This window comes from Rattus norvegicus, chromosome 19 (assembly GCF_021556685.1).
Source record: "Rattus norvegicus strain SHRSP/BbbUtx chromosome 19, alternate assembly SHRSP_T2T, whole genome shotgun sequence".
In the NCBI taxonomy this organism is placed as follows: Eukaryota; Metazoa; Chordata; class Mammalia; order Rodentia; family Muridae; genus Rattus; species Rattus norvegicus.
The window spans coordinates 15,504,912-15,518,964 of NC_141552.1; the positions used below are offsets into that span (position 1 = coordinate 15,504,912).

General features: G+C 43.9%; 3 protein-coding genes and 1 pseudogene across 6 annotated transcripts in view; 2 read left to right on the forward strand and 2 right to left on the reverse strand.

Moving 5' to 3' along the window:
* LOC147998836 (uncharacterized) overlaps nt 1-14,053 on the reverse strand; it is a 924,038-nt gene that overhangs the window by 656,097 nt on the left and 253,888 nt on the right. The gene's annotated exons all lie outside the window — the stretch shown is intronic.
* Nucleotides 1-14,053, forward strand: part of LOC147998853 (uncharacterized) — a 343,457-nt gene that overhangs the window by 166,982 nt on the left and 162,422 nt on the right. The window lies entirely within an intron of this gene.
* Nucleotides 5,430-6,716, forward strand: LOC147998858 (zinc finger CCCH-type antiviral protein 1 pseudogene; annotated as a pseudogene).
* LOC147998859 (disks large homolog 5-like) overlaps nt 12,255-14,053 on the reverse strand; it is a 31,434-nt gene continuing 29,635 nt past the window's right edge. For both annotated transcript variants that reach the window (XM_087595533.1, XM_087595534.1), the window contains exons 4-6: nt 13,476-13,642; nt 12,650-12,755; nt 12,255-12,532 (exon numbers count right to left, since the gene is read on the reverse strand). In XM_087595533.1, the coding sequence (XP_087451659.1) occupies nt 12,691-12,755; nt 13,476-13,642 (232 nt within the window). In that variant the 3' untranslated portion in view covers nt 12,255-12,532; nt 12,650-12,690. The remainder of the gene's footprint in view (nt 12,533-12,649; nt 12,756-13,475; nt 13,643-14,053) is intronic.

A 14,053-nucleotide genomic window follows, 5' to 3' on the forward strand; every position in this document is an offset into this window, starting at 1 on the left:
AAAAGTGACTTCGCAACAAACACAGGGAATGGGAACCAGGGAGGGCACTGGATGGATGGTCGGAGAGTTTGAGAAAGCCTGCATCTCCCTGAAAGACTTCCCACAACCATAAGTCCCACCACTGTCCCCTTCTCACAGGGGAGGCTCAGCGAAGCCTGCCACCTGCTGGGATCCCTGCAAACTAAAACCGGAGTGGAGAACTGAGGAAAGCACTTTGGTGGAGGGGGAGACACAAGTCTCCAGGGCCAGGTCAGCCTTCTGTCCCTTTGGTTCTCCTCACTTCACAGAGGTGCCTATTGAAAGGTAAAGCTCAAAACACACATTGCACCTCACACAATAATAGTGGGAGATTTCAACACCCCACTCTCATCAATGGACAGATCATGGAAACAGAAATTAAACAGTGATGTCGACAGACTAAGAGAAGTCATGAGCCAAATGGACTTAACGGATATTTATAGAACATTCTATCCTAAAGCAAAAGGATATACCTTCTTCTCAGCTCCTCATGGTACTTTCTCCAAAATTGACCATATAATTGGTCAAAAAACGGGCCTCAACAGGTACAGAAAGATAGAAATAATCCCATGCGTGCTATCGGACCACCACGGCCTAAAACTGGTCTTCAATAACAATAAGGGAAGAATGCCCACATATACGTGGAAATTGAACAATGCTCTACTCAATGATAACCTGGTCAAGGAAGAAATAAAGAAAGAAATTAAAAACTTTTTAGAATTTAATGAAAATGAAGATACAACATACTCAAACTTATGGGACACAATGAAAGCTGTGCTAAGAGGAAAACTCATAGCGCTGAGTGCCTGCAGAAAGAAACAGGAAAGAGCATATGTCAGCAGCTTGACAGCACACCTAAAAGCTCTAGAACAAAAAGAAGCACATACACCCAGGAGGAGTAGAAGGCAGGAAATAATCAAACTCAGAGCTGAAATCAACCAAGTAGAAACAAAAAGGACCATAGAAAGAATCAACAGAACCAAAAGTTGGTTCTTTGAGAAAATCAACAAGATAGATAAACCCTTAGCCAGACTAATGAGAGGACACAAAGAGTGTGTCCAAATTAACAAAATCAGAAATGAAAAGGGAGACATAACTACAGATTCGGAGGAAATTCAAAAAATCATCAGATCTTACTATAAAAACCTATATTCAACAAAATTTGAAAATCTTCAGGAAATGGACAATTTCCTAGACAGATACCAGGTATCGAGGTTAAATCAGGAACAGATAAACCAGTTAAAGAACCCCATAACTCCTAAGGAAATAGAAGCAGTCATTAAAGGTCTCCCAACCAAAAAGAGCCCAGGTCCAGACGGGTTTAGTGCAGAATTCTATCAAACCTTCATAGAAGACCTCATACCAATATTATCCAAACTATTCCACAAAATTGAAACAGATGGAGCCCTACCGAATTCCTTCTACGAAGCCACAATTACTCTTATACCTAAACCACACAAAGACACAACAAAGAAAGAGAACTTCAGACCAATTTCCCTTATGAATATCGATGCAAAAATACTTAATAAAATTCTGGCAAACCGAATTCAAGAGCACATCAAAACAATCATCCACCATGATCAAGTAGGCTTCATCCCAGGCATGCAGGGATGGTTTAATATACGGAAAACCATCAACGTGATCCATCATATAAACAAACTGAAAGAACAGAACCACATGATCATTTCATTAGATGCTGAGAAAGCATTTGACAAAATTCAACACCCCTTCATGATAAAAGTCCTGGAAAGAATAGGAATTCAAGGCCCATACCGAAACATAGTAAAAGCCATATACAGCAAACCAGTTGCTAACATTAAACTAAATGGAGAGAAACTTGAAGCAATCCCACTAAAATCAGGTACTAGACAAGGCTGCCCACTCTCTCCCTACTTATTCAATATAGTTCTTGAAGTTCTAGCCAGAGCAATCAGACAACAAAAGGAGATCAAAGGGATACAGATCGGAAAAGAAGAGGTCAAAATATCACTATTTGCAGATGACATGATAGTATATTTACGTGATCCCAAAAGTTCCACCAGAGAACTATTAAAGCTGATAAACAACTTCAGCAAAGTGGCTGGGTATAAAATTAACTCAAATAAATCAGTTGCCTTCCTCTATACAAAAGAGAAACAAGCCGAGAAAGAAATTAGGGAAACGACACCCTTCATAATAGACCCAAATAATATAAAGTACCTCGGTGTGACTTTAACCAAGCAAGTAAAAGATCTGTACAATAAGAACTTCAAGACACTGAGGAAAGAAATTGAAGAAGACCTCAGAAGATGGAAAGATCTCCCATGCTCATGGATTGGCAGGATTAATATAGTAAAAATGGCCATTTTACCAAAAGCGATCTACAGATTCAATGCAATCCCCATCAAAATACCAATCCAATTCTTCAAAGAGTTAGACAGAACAATTTGCAAATTCATCTGGAATAACAAAAAACCCAGGATAGCTAAAGCTATCCTCAACAATAAAAGAACTTCAGGGGGAATCACTATCCCTGAACTCAAGCAGTATTACAGAGCAATAGTGATAAAAACTGCATGGTATTGGTACAGAGACAGACAGATAGACCAACGGAATAGAATTGAAGACCCAGAAATGAACCCACACACCTATGGTCACTTGATTTTTGACAAAGGAGCCAAAACCATCCAATGGAAAAAAGATAGCATTTTCAGCAAATGGTGCTGGTTCAACTGGAGGGCAACATGTAGAAGAATGCAGATCGATCCATGCTTATCACCCTGTACAAAGCTTAAGTCCAAGTGGATCAAGGACCTCCACATCAAACCAGACACACTCAAACTAATAGAAGAAAAACTAGGGAAGCATCTGGAACACATGGGCACTGGAAAAAATTTCCTGAAGAAAACACCAATGGCTCATGCTCTAAGATCAAGAATCGACAAATGGGATCTCATAAAACTGCAAAGCTTCTGTAAGGCAAAGGACACTGTGGTTAGGACAAAATGGCAACCAACAGATTGGGAAAAGATCTTTACCAATCCTACAACAGATAGAGGCCTTATATCCAAAATATACAAAGAACTCAAGAAGTTAGACCGCAGGGAAACAAATAACCCTATTAAAAAATGGGGTTCAGAGCTAAACAAAGAATTCACAGCTGAGGAATGCCGAATGGCTGAGAAACACCTAAAGAAATGTTCAACATCTTTAGTCATAAGGGAAATGCCAATCAAAACAACCCTGAGATTTCACCTCACACCAGTGCGATTGGCTAAGATCAAAAACTCAGGTGACAGCAGATGCTGGCGAGGATGTGGAGAAAGAGGAACACTCCTCCATTGTTGGTGGGATTGCAGACCGGTAAAACCATTCTGGAAATCAGTCTGGAGGTTCCTCAGAAAATTGGACATTGAACTGCCTGAGGATCCAGCTATACCTCTCTTAGGCATATACCCAAAAGATGCCTCAACATATAAAAGAGACACGTGCTACACTATGTTCATCGCAGCCTTATTTATAATAGCCAGAAAATGGAAAGAACCCAGATGCCCTTCAACAGAGGAATGGATACAGAAAATGTGGTACATCTACACAATGGAATATTACTCAGCTATCAAAAACAACGAGTTTATGAAATTCGTAGGCAAATGGTTGGAACTGGAAAATATCATCCTGAGTGAGCTAACCCAATCACAGAAAGACATACATGGTATGCACTCATTGATAAGTGGCTATTAGCCCAAATGCTTGAATTACCCTAGATCCCTAGAACAAACGAAACTCAAGACGGATGATCAAAATGTGAATGCTTCACTCCTTCTTTAAATGAGGAAAAAGAATACCCTTGGCAGGGAAGGGAGAGGCAAAGATTAAAACAGAGACTTAAGGAACACCCATTCAGAGCCTGCCCCACATGTGGCCCATACATATACAGCCACCCAATTAGACAAGATGGATGAAGCAAAGAAGTGCAGATCGACAGTAGCCGGATGTAGATCGCTCCTGAGAGACACAGCCAGAATACAGCAAATATAGAGGCGAATGCCAGCAGCAAACCACTGAACTGAGAATAGGTCCCCTATTAAGGAATCAGAGAAAGGACTGGAAGAGCTTGAAGGGGCTCGAGACCCCAAAAGTACAACAATGCCAAGCAACCAGAGCTTCCAGGGACTAAGCCACTACCTAAAGACTATACATGGACTGACCCTGGACTCTGACCCCATAGGTAGCAATGAATATCCTAGTAAGAGCACCAGTGGAAGGGGAAGCCCTGGGTCCTGCTAAGACTGAACCCCCAGTGAACTAGTCTATGGGGGGAGGGCGGCAATGGGGGGAGGGTTGGGAGGGGAACACCCATAAGGAAGGGGAGGGGGGAGGGGGATGTTTGCCCGGAAACCGGGAAAGGGAATAACACTCGAAATGTATATAAGAAATACTCAAGTTAATAAAAAAAAAAAAAAAAGAAAGGGGAGGGAAGCCGGGTTCTCAACAGTCTTTGGCCAAAGAAGTGAGAGCCCACAGGGCAGAGCAAGGCAAAGCAGAGCCAGGCAGAGCAAAGTGAAGCCCTGCCAGTCAGCAAATAGGCCTTGTGCATGTGGGACTGGTGGCAGCAGTGCTTGCCCTTGCTCTCCTGGTGGTGCAGAACACCTGCCTGGATGTGGGGAAACTCACAGTGGCTTGTCCTCCAGCTGCAACTGCCAGTGCTTGGGGAGGGGGAAGTTGAAGATGCTCCCATGATCCTCCGATTTCTGGCCCACTTTGTCCACGGTTGTCCATGTTCAAGGCTGTGGTCAGCCCCGCCAGAAGCCCCGAGGACAGGTAGAGCAAGCACAACTGGCCAGCAACCACCATGGGCATCTGCGGTGGGACCCAGGCCAAGTAGCCACAGAGGCTCACCAGGCAGCCAGGCACCAGCCCCAAGCCTGTGCATACTGAGGCCAATGACACTCCACTAGTCCCTCCCACCGTGCACATCCCACCCCTGGTAGGCAAGATCTCTCTGTCCAGGGCTTCCCCCAGACCTCCAACTACCACCAGCTCAATGAGCCTTTACTTAATTCTTGTTAACCATAATGGCTTGTCATAAAAGGTCATTGGGAAAGTCAATGATGAGATGAAAGCCTTAAAAGAAAACTAGAGAGACTTACAGAAATGAAGAAGAAAGCTCTCTTCCCAGTAGGAGCCTGGCAGTCCCAAGCTCAGGGCACCTCATGTCCAGTCTTGAACCCAGCATGCATTGTTGTGGAGAACCTGCCTGCTTAAGGACCTGGCTTCCCACTCATTCTCCTGAGATGATGACTTTAATTCTTTTAATTTTTACTGGTTATTTTCTTCATTTCCATTTCATGTGTTATCCCCATTTCCAGTTTCCTTTCTCCACAAAGCAGAGTCCAGCTCACAAGCCTGAGCAGCTGCAGCCATAGTGCACCATGGGGGATCCTGGGGCAGACTGTTTCATCACCAAGATCCTGTGGACCCACAGGGGATGCATGACCTTAAAGGAACTGCAGAGTAGGATCAGGCTCCAGAGGCAGAGCTCTATGAGCTGCTGGGCAAGACTGCTTATTCCTATTGGAGACTGGAGATCAGGCAGGGATCATGCTGTAGGTGGCGGCTACTACTGAAGCCTGTGGCTTCAATCTCAAGTGCATCCAGGGACCATGCTACAGATTGCCCAAGCCTCTGCAAGCTCAAACTTGTGGGACAGAGTCATTATGCAAAATCCCAGAGAAACCTCTGCAAATATCCACACCAAGTTTTTAGGAACAGAGCTTCCAGGTCATGAAGAATCATGAGCTTTCTGGGCTTAACCAAGAGGAGCCGGCCTTCTTCCTGGTACAGGGGGATTCTTTTCTCCTGCAAAAGTTACTACAAAGGAGACAGCCACAAACAGATCTGCTTGAAGCCACAGCCATGCAAGAGAGTCCAAGTCTGTGAGCACTTCACCCAGGCCAACTGCCGTTACCTCAATTGTCTCAGGTCTCATGACCTGTTGGACAGGAAGGTGCTGACCTCCGTGACTGAGCACGGGCTGAGTTCTGATGGGGTCCAGAACATCCAGGACATCTGCAACAACAAACACATTAGGAGGAGACCCACTGGCATGAGAGCTCCCCATGAACATCATAGCAGCAGGGCACACAGAGACAAAAGCAAAAGCAGAGACTGATTCCTTCCAAACAGTCTAGGATTTCTCTCCCATGTCTCATTTTGGCATCTGGTTCACTTTGTCCAGATGTCACCAGCTGTAAGGATTCCCTGGAGGATGTGTCTATAGCTGTCACTCAGGAGGTCAAGAACCTGGGGACCCAGGACTCTGCACAGCTTTCCTTGGTCTCATCTAAGGCTGCTGGTGTCTGAGGACCCAGTCACATGAGAGCAAGCCAGGGGTTTTCTGAGAATGGACATCTGGATGGCTTCTTTTCTAGAAATCCTACTGATTCTTTGTAAGCTCCTGCCTCCTCTGCTGGCTTTCTTCTTGCTGCAGCAAAAAGAGATGAGTCCATGTCCATGAGAACAGGCATGCCTTCTGGACACCGCATGGAGGTCAAGGGAAAGAATGAGGCTCCAGACATCGATTACATCCCATTTTAAATGGTTCTATTGATGGGGTGACAATGGAAGAAGCAACAGACTCAGGAATTCTAGGTAAAAGGAGAAACTCAGGGAAGGAGTTTGGCAATGTTCCTTCTCTTTCAATTCAGTGGAATAATTGAAGCACTATTGTTATTGGGTCTTCATTAAAAGTCTGGTAGAAAGGATGCATTAAAGCCATGTGGCCCTGATTATTATTATTTTTAATTTTTGGAGTGGCAGCCTTTAATGACTGTATCTATTTTCTTATGGGAATTATTCATTACCTTCCCAGATCTGTATTTAACTTGGTATTTGTTATCTGTTAGAAAAATCACCAGTATCAAATAGATTTTTCACTTTTCTGTAGTAAAGGCCTCTGAAGTAAGCCCTAATGATTGTTGAATTCACTCAGTGTCCTTTGTTATATCCCCCTTTTCATTTCTGATTTGGTACTTTAGATATAGGCTCTGTGGTTTGTCTGTCTTGTGGATATTCTCAAAAAAAAAAAAAAAAAGCCAGCTCTTGCTTTGCTTGGCTCTTTGTATCATTCTCTTTGTTTGTAATTGATTGATTTTAGTTCTGAGTTTATTTCCTGCCATCAAATCCTACCAGACTCTCTATGGGATGAGGCTTTGCCTCACCTTGGTAACAGCAGCATGTGATACATGAAGCTTTTGCTGCTCTCTGTAGTGGGGACGACGTCACAATTTCACTGAAAACCATGCACAGCCTCGTTTTAGACTGTATTAAAGTAGCCCACGATTTCAGTGCTCCCTGCAAGGTGCCATGAGACAGTAGTAACATGAGTCTGCCTGCACCTCGACAGTTTTCACTAGGGACTTCTGAGTGATTTTATGAAAATTTATAGTGAGTTCATGGATGAACATGCACAAACACAAACGCACACACACACTTTACTGACATGGTGCACATTCTTTCCACACAAAGAAGAAAGTGAGTATTAATGAAAACACACCAATAAAGGAATTGATGGACGAGGTTGTGGGGAAGCTGGGGCTTAGAGTTATTTAAAGGCCCTGTGCAGGCTCTCCTTCTGTTGGAGGCTAAACTTCAAGTGCAATGGGGTTCTTTATTTTCTTTCTGTATAGCACACAGAGCTAGGGTGGAAACTAGTTTTTGAGCATATTTGGCAAGTACTAGAACACTGAATTAATTCCTAGGGCTGGAACCCTATTAATGTTCTACAGAATTACAGGGCAGGCTGGATGAAGACTCTCAGCTGACAATGTGGACATCTCAAGACAGGCACTGGACAATGGCTGACAGACTTGTATGAAGACTGGAAATGTTTGGCTATCTCAGAGGAAAAGAAGGCCCCTCCGACTACACTGTACTCTAAGGACAGTTTATTCAGGTAAGGGATGACATGAACTATTGTCTCATGTCACAGATGTCAGCACAAAATATCCTAGGTATTGTATGCCAATGGTAGCATTAACAGAACAAATCACACAGTGCTGTGAAGATATAGAATATGACTATATGTAGCAAGAACCAGGCCTCTTCTAGTTTCTAAGATCATACCTGAGAACCTCAAATATAGTAATAATGTGATAATGTGGTATAAGTCTAGTTACAACTAGTTTCTATTGTGACACAGATGACTCTTTTTGTGTCATGGTCAGCTTATAATGAATGACTAGACCTAAGCATGAGAATAACCAAATACTACATTGCTTCTCTAGCTGCTGAGCTTTTAAAAGCCCTGGTGTGACAGCAAGCTTTTGTGGACATCTGGATTATTCCTTCTGTACTTTAACTCTCTAAGTCAACCCCACTCTGAGTAAGTCAGTTCCATTCCATAAGTTGGAAATCAGTCAACTGGAAAAAAAATACTTTCTCAATACAAACACAGATTGGCCATGGAAAAAGGGCAGCTTGAACTGTCCCACCTAGGTCCTGGGCTTGCACAGGCCTGCTCTCCAAAAGAAACGTGTGTTCACAGCTGCAGGCTGCATTCACTATGGATGCTCTTGAGGTTCCTCCCTAAACTGCTTAGATTAAGATAATTTTGTTGCCATCTATCAAAAGAATTCATTATGCCAAACTGGCCTTTCTTCTGAATCTTCTGTTCTGTGGGCAGGGCAAAATCTCCAGCAACCCTCACAGCAATGTAGGCTGCCAATCTGGGACTCAGAATTATACCAGTGCAAACCAAGAACAGGGCAACTGGAAGAGACCTCATTGGGTTGTAGGAACCTCCTGTTCTGAGTCACTTCTCAGAAGGGGCACTTTGCTCTAACTCCTCCATGAGACCCAACCAGTACAGGGGCTGGAGGCTCCTTAGGTGTGGCAGCTCTGAGCTGGGAGGGGGAGCTGGCACACTGACAGGGAGAAGCCTGTTTTCACAACTGATCTGGATCTGAGGAGCAGGTGCTTTTAAAGAAGCATGTGAGAGTATCTCCTGCAGGAGAGCTCACTCTGCAGGGAAAGTCACACAGGACAGGGAAAAGTGGCTTCCCAATGTCTACAGGTCCTGTGACCCCAGGGAGGGCACCAGATGGTCCAAGAGTTTGAGAAAAGCCTGCATTTGCCTGAAAGACTTCCCTCAACCATAAGTCCCACCACTGTCCCAGACTAACACCTGAGGATCAGCAAAGCCTGCCACCTGCTGGGGTCCCCACAAACTGAACCCAGAATGGAGAACTGCGGGAAAGCACTTCCGGGGAGGGGGATACACAAGTCTCTGGGGCCAGGCCTGGGGTCTGTCCCTTAGGCTCTCCTCACCTCCATTAGCCTCCTAGTGCAGAGCGCTGCAAGCCGGGATCTCAAAAGTCTTGGGCTGAAGAAGTGGGAGAAGGTAGCAGCAGTGGCGGTGGGGTCGACAGGGGAGTCGAAGACGGAATGGTAGCAACGCAAGCAGAGGCGGCGAGGGTGGAGGCCGGGGGGGGGGGGGGGCGAAGGAGAGGATGGATGTGGGGGGGCGGGGCGGGGGCAGGGTAGGGGCGAGGGCAGGCTGGGGGCGGGGGTTGGGACGGGTCTGAGTTGAGGGCGGTGGTGGGACTGGGAGGGGGGGATGGGTCGGAGGCGATGTCGAGTGCGGGTGTGAGGCGGGGGTGTGGGCAGGGGCAAGAGCAGGGGCTGGGGCAGGAGCAGGGGCAAGCAGAGCAAAACCCAGCCCTGTCAGCTGGCAGAAAGACTCTGGGGCTGGACAGACTCGCCCTGCAGCTCTATTGATGGGGTGACAATGGAAGAAGCAACAGACTCAGGTATTCTAGGTAAAAAGAGAAACTCAGAGAAAGGGTTTGGCAATGTTCCTTCTCTTTCAAATCAGAGGAATAATTGAAGCACTATTGTTATTAGGTCGTCATTAAACGTCTGGTAGAAAGGCTGCATTAAAGCCTAGTGGCCCTCATATATATTTTTTAATTTTTGTAGTGGCATCGTTTAAATACTATCTATTTTCTTATGAGAATAATCTTATGACTCTTTGTATTATCCTCTTTGTTTGTAATTGAATGATTTTAGTACTAAGTTTATTTCCTGCCATCAAATCATACCAGACTCTCTGTAGGATAAGGCTTTGCCTCATCTTGGTAACAGCAGCATGTGATAAATGAAGCTTTTGCTGCTCTCTCTAGTGGTGATGACGTCACAATCTCTGTGTAAACCATCCACAGCCTGTTTTTAGGCTGTATTATAGTAGACCACCATTTCAGTGTTACCTGCCAGGTGCCGTGGGACACTAGTAACACACGTCTGCATCCACCTCGACAGTTTTCATTACAGTCTTCTAAGTCATTTTATGAAAATTGATAGTGAGTTCATGGATGAACATACACAAACACCTGCACAGAAACACAAACAAACACAAACTCTCTCTCTCTCTCTCTCTCTCTCTCTCTCTCTCACTCTCTCTCTCTCTCTCTCTCTCTCACACACACACACACACACTTTACTGACATGGTACACATTCTTTGCACACCAAAAATAAAGTGAGCAGTAATGAAAATACACCAATAATGGAGTCGATGGAGGGAGTTATGCAGAAGCTGGGACTTAGAGTTACTTAAAGGCCCTATGCAGGCTCTCCTTTTGTTGGAGGAGAAATTTCAAGTGCAATGTGGTTCTTTATTTTCTATCTCTAAAGCACACAGGCTATGGTGGAATGTAGGGCTTTGAGCATGTTTGGAAAGTACAATCACACTGAATTAAATCCTAGGGCTGGAACCCTATTAATCTTCTACAGAATTACAGAGCAGCCTGGATGAAGACACTCAGCTGAAAAGGTGGACATCTCAAGACAGGCACTGGACAATGGCTGAAGACTTGACTGAAGACTGGAAATATTTTGAAAATTCAGAGAGAAAAAAAAGGACCCTCTGACTACACCGTACTCTAAGGACAGTTTATGCAGGTTAGGCATGGCATGAACTATTGTCTCATGTGACAGATGTCAGCACAAAGTATCCAAGGTATTGTATGCCAATGGTAGCATCAACAGAACAAAGCACACAGTGTCATGAAGACATAAATTATCAGTTTGTGTAGCAAGACCCAGGCCTCTTCCAGGTTCTTAGATAGTAACTGAGAACCTCAAATACGGTAGTGATGTGATAGTGTGGGGGTGAATCTAGTTACAACTAGCTTCTATTGTGACACAGATGACTCTTTTTGTGTCATGGTCAGCTTATAATGAATGACTAGACCTAAGCATGAGAATAACCAAATACTACATTGCTTCTCTAGCTGCTGAGCTTTTAAAAGCCCTGGGGTGACAGCAAGCTTTTGTGGACATACTGGATTGGTCCTTGTGTACTTTAACTCTCTGAGTCACCTCCACTCTCAGTAAGTTAGTTCAATTCCATAAATTGGAAATCAGTCACCTGGAAAAAATACATTCTCAATATGATCCCAGATTGGCCATGGAAAAAGGGTAGCTTGAACTGTCCCACCTAGGTTCTGGGCCTGCACAGGCCTGCTCTCCAACAGAAACCTGTGTTCACAGCTGCAGGCTGCATTCACTATGGGTGTCCTTGAGGTTCTTCCCTAAACTGCCTAGATTAAAATAATTTTCATGCTAACAATCAAAAAACTCATTATGCCAATCTGGCCAACAGGAAGCTAATTTCTATTCTGTATTTTGTCAGATGTGCAGAATACATATGGTCATCATTGATAATAGGTGAAAGATCTGCTCTAATATGGACACTAAGTGGTGCTGGAGGATGATCCTGACCCACAATGAGGAGTGGTAACACCAGAGCCCTGTAGGGATGGCTGGCAAGCTAACACATTGAGCATGCACAGCTCAGTAAATTTCCTGTGAATACACATCTCCTGAGATCTCTCTATTTGATTGGAGGTGATCCTGTCCACCTAATACAGTACATGATGTGGAAGGACAAAAGCACCTGCAGGAGCTGTGGTGATGACTCACAGGATAGAGCATCTGCTACTCTCTCAGAAGAACCACATGGACCCTAACAATTGGGTAAAGCATGTCAGTGATTACTTCATAAAGTGTGTGTCCGAGAAACAGCCACATTTTCCACACAAAAGACACTGTCACACTGGGTACCCCTTGGTGACTTTGAATTCACTTATTAGCCCAGGATCCATGGAACATGCAGAGATCCATCTCCACCTGTCAGTTCTAAGTCCACAGGAGGGGACAGAACCCTTGAATAAGAATGATGGTCTTAAGAGTCAAGAGATAGAATTCAATTTTTATTCATAAGGAATTCATTTTTACAACAAAACAGGATTAAAACAAATAAATTAAAATATTTAAAAATATTTGAAAACATAAAAACAGTAACAAGAACATATAAATATGAAACAACAAAAAGAAAATTTCAATTAAAATCATAACAAAAATATTTCTAAACAGCACAATCTTAACGAACATTTAGAAGCACAGATGTATTGCTGTTTCTCCTCTTGCACACATAATGAAAGGAGGTCCCCCAAGTTGTCTCTCAAGTGCTGTTTTCTGAGAAGAAAGTAAGACCTCAATCAGTCAGGCTGGCTTAGTGTTATATAAATTTAGGGTCTCTAAGCAATGACAAATTAACTCTGAGGAAGAATACTCATCCAAAAAATTTGTTACCATTCAGGATGTTTGTCATCAGGGACTCCTGAGAAAGCAACTTATTCTTCAGGAAGCTCTCTTACTGGTGTGTGTCCAATTCCAGCTCTCTTGCACTTTCTGAGACCTGGGAGAGGAAGGCAGTTTTTCAGACACTGATTTGGTGGTGAAATGCAAGGCAGCTGTCGGAAGGCTGCCTTCTACCATCTCAGTTCTATTGGACAGTCAACATGGACCTTTTAACTGATATCATTGTTGCTACTCTTTGGGAAGGGCAAAATCTCCAGAGAGCCTCAAAGTAATATGGGCTGCCAATATGGGACCCAGACTTATACCAGTGCAAACCAAGAACAGGGCAATGGAAGGAACCTCATTGGGTTGCAGGAAGAAAGTAGATGTCCATATATCACCAAGGTTAAAACCAATGACAAGTTCTAATTTGACATTTGCACTTTGTTCTTATCCCGCAAAGGTGCTTCCTACACAAGAAGTCACATGACCACAGAGTGTCATTTGTCAAAGAACCAAGAACTTGTTCAAAACTCTACAGAGCATCCAATCTATCACGTGGATATGCAATAATGAGGTATGTTATTAATCTGTCACCATTTCTATACTGCAGCTTCAAAAAGAGCAGCAAAATATACTTGCAAAATAATTCAGTTTCTGAAAAGTGGTTGGCTTCCCAGAATACTTGTGCATAGGCAGAGCAATGAACAATTCCACTACATGAGGAGGTTGGCTGGTTGTGAGTGTAAATTAGAAAGGTGGTAGGAGAGAGCAAAGATGTATCAAATTAGCAAACTTTATCAGATATTTTTAAGCTAACACAGCTGCTCATCCCTACCAGATGATGCTGGGTCTGGACGTTGCTGGTCTTTATCTTTCTTGTTGAAGTCAACCAAATATTTCTGGTTCAGTGCACAATCAAGATGTACCTCCTTGCTCTCCTGCTTCAGTGGGACCAACTTCTTCCTACATGTGTTCTCCATCAGGAGCTGGCTGAGCAGGTTTCTGGAAATACAGTCTGCATAGTAAGATCATGCTGCCCCTTTCTCCCATTCCTACTCGTAAGTCCCACTAAGTCTACCAGGTCCCAGATACCCATGAAGACTTAATAGAATTCATTTCGATACATATAAGGCTGCTGCACAAACCACAAAGAATAAATTCCGGGAAGAATAAATTGTTTGCTTGGCCCGAGCACCAATTAGTGTCCACATCTCTCAAAAAGAACATGGATCTACAACTATCCATGAAAGCCCAATGCATGGGGGCAACATCAATTAGTAGTGGGCCAACACCCTCAAAGGAGGTCAGTAGAACCAAGAGAAGGTCATGCTAACCATGTGGTCTACACACTGAGTTTTGTAAAACCTGGTATGACACCATAGGTCCAGGTCAGCCTAATAACCTTCTGCTGAC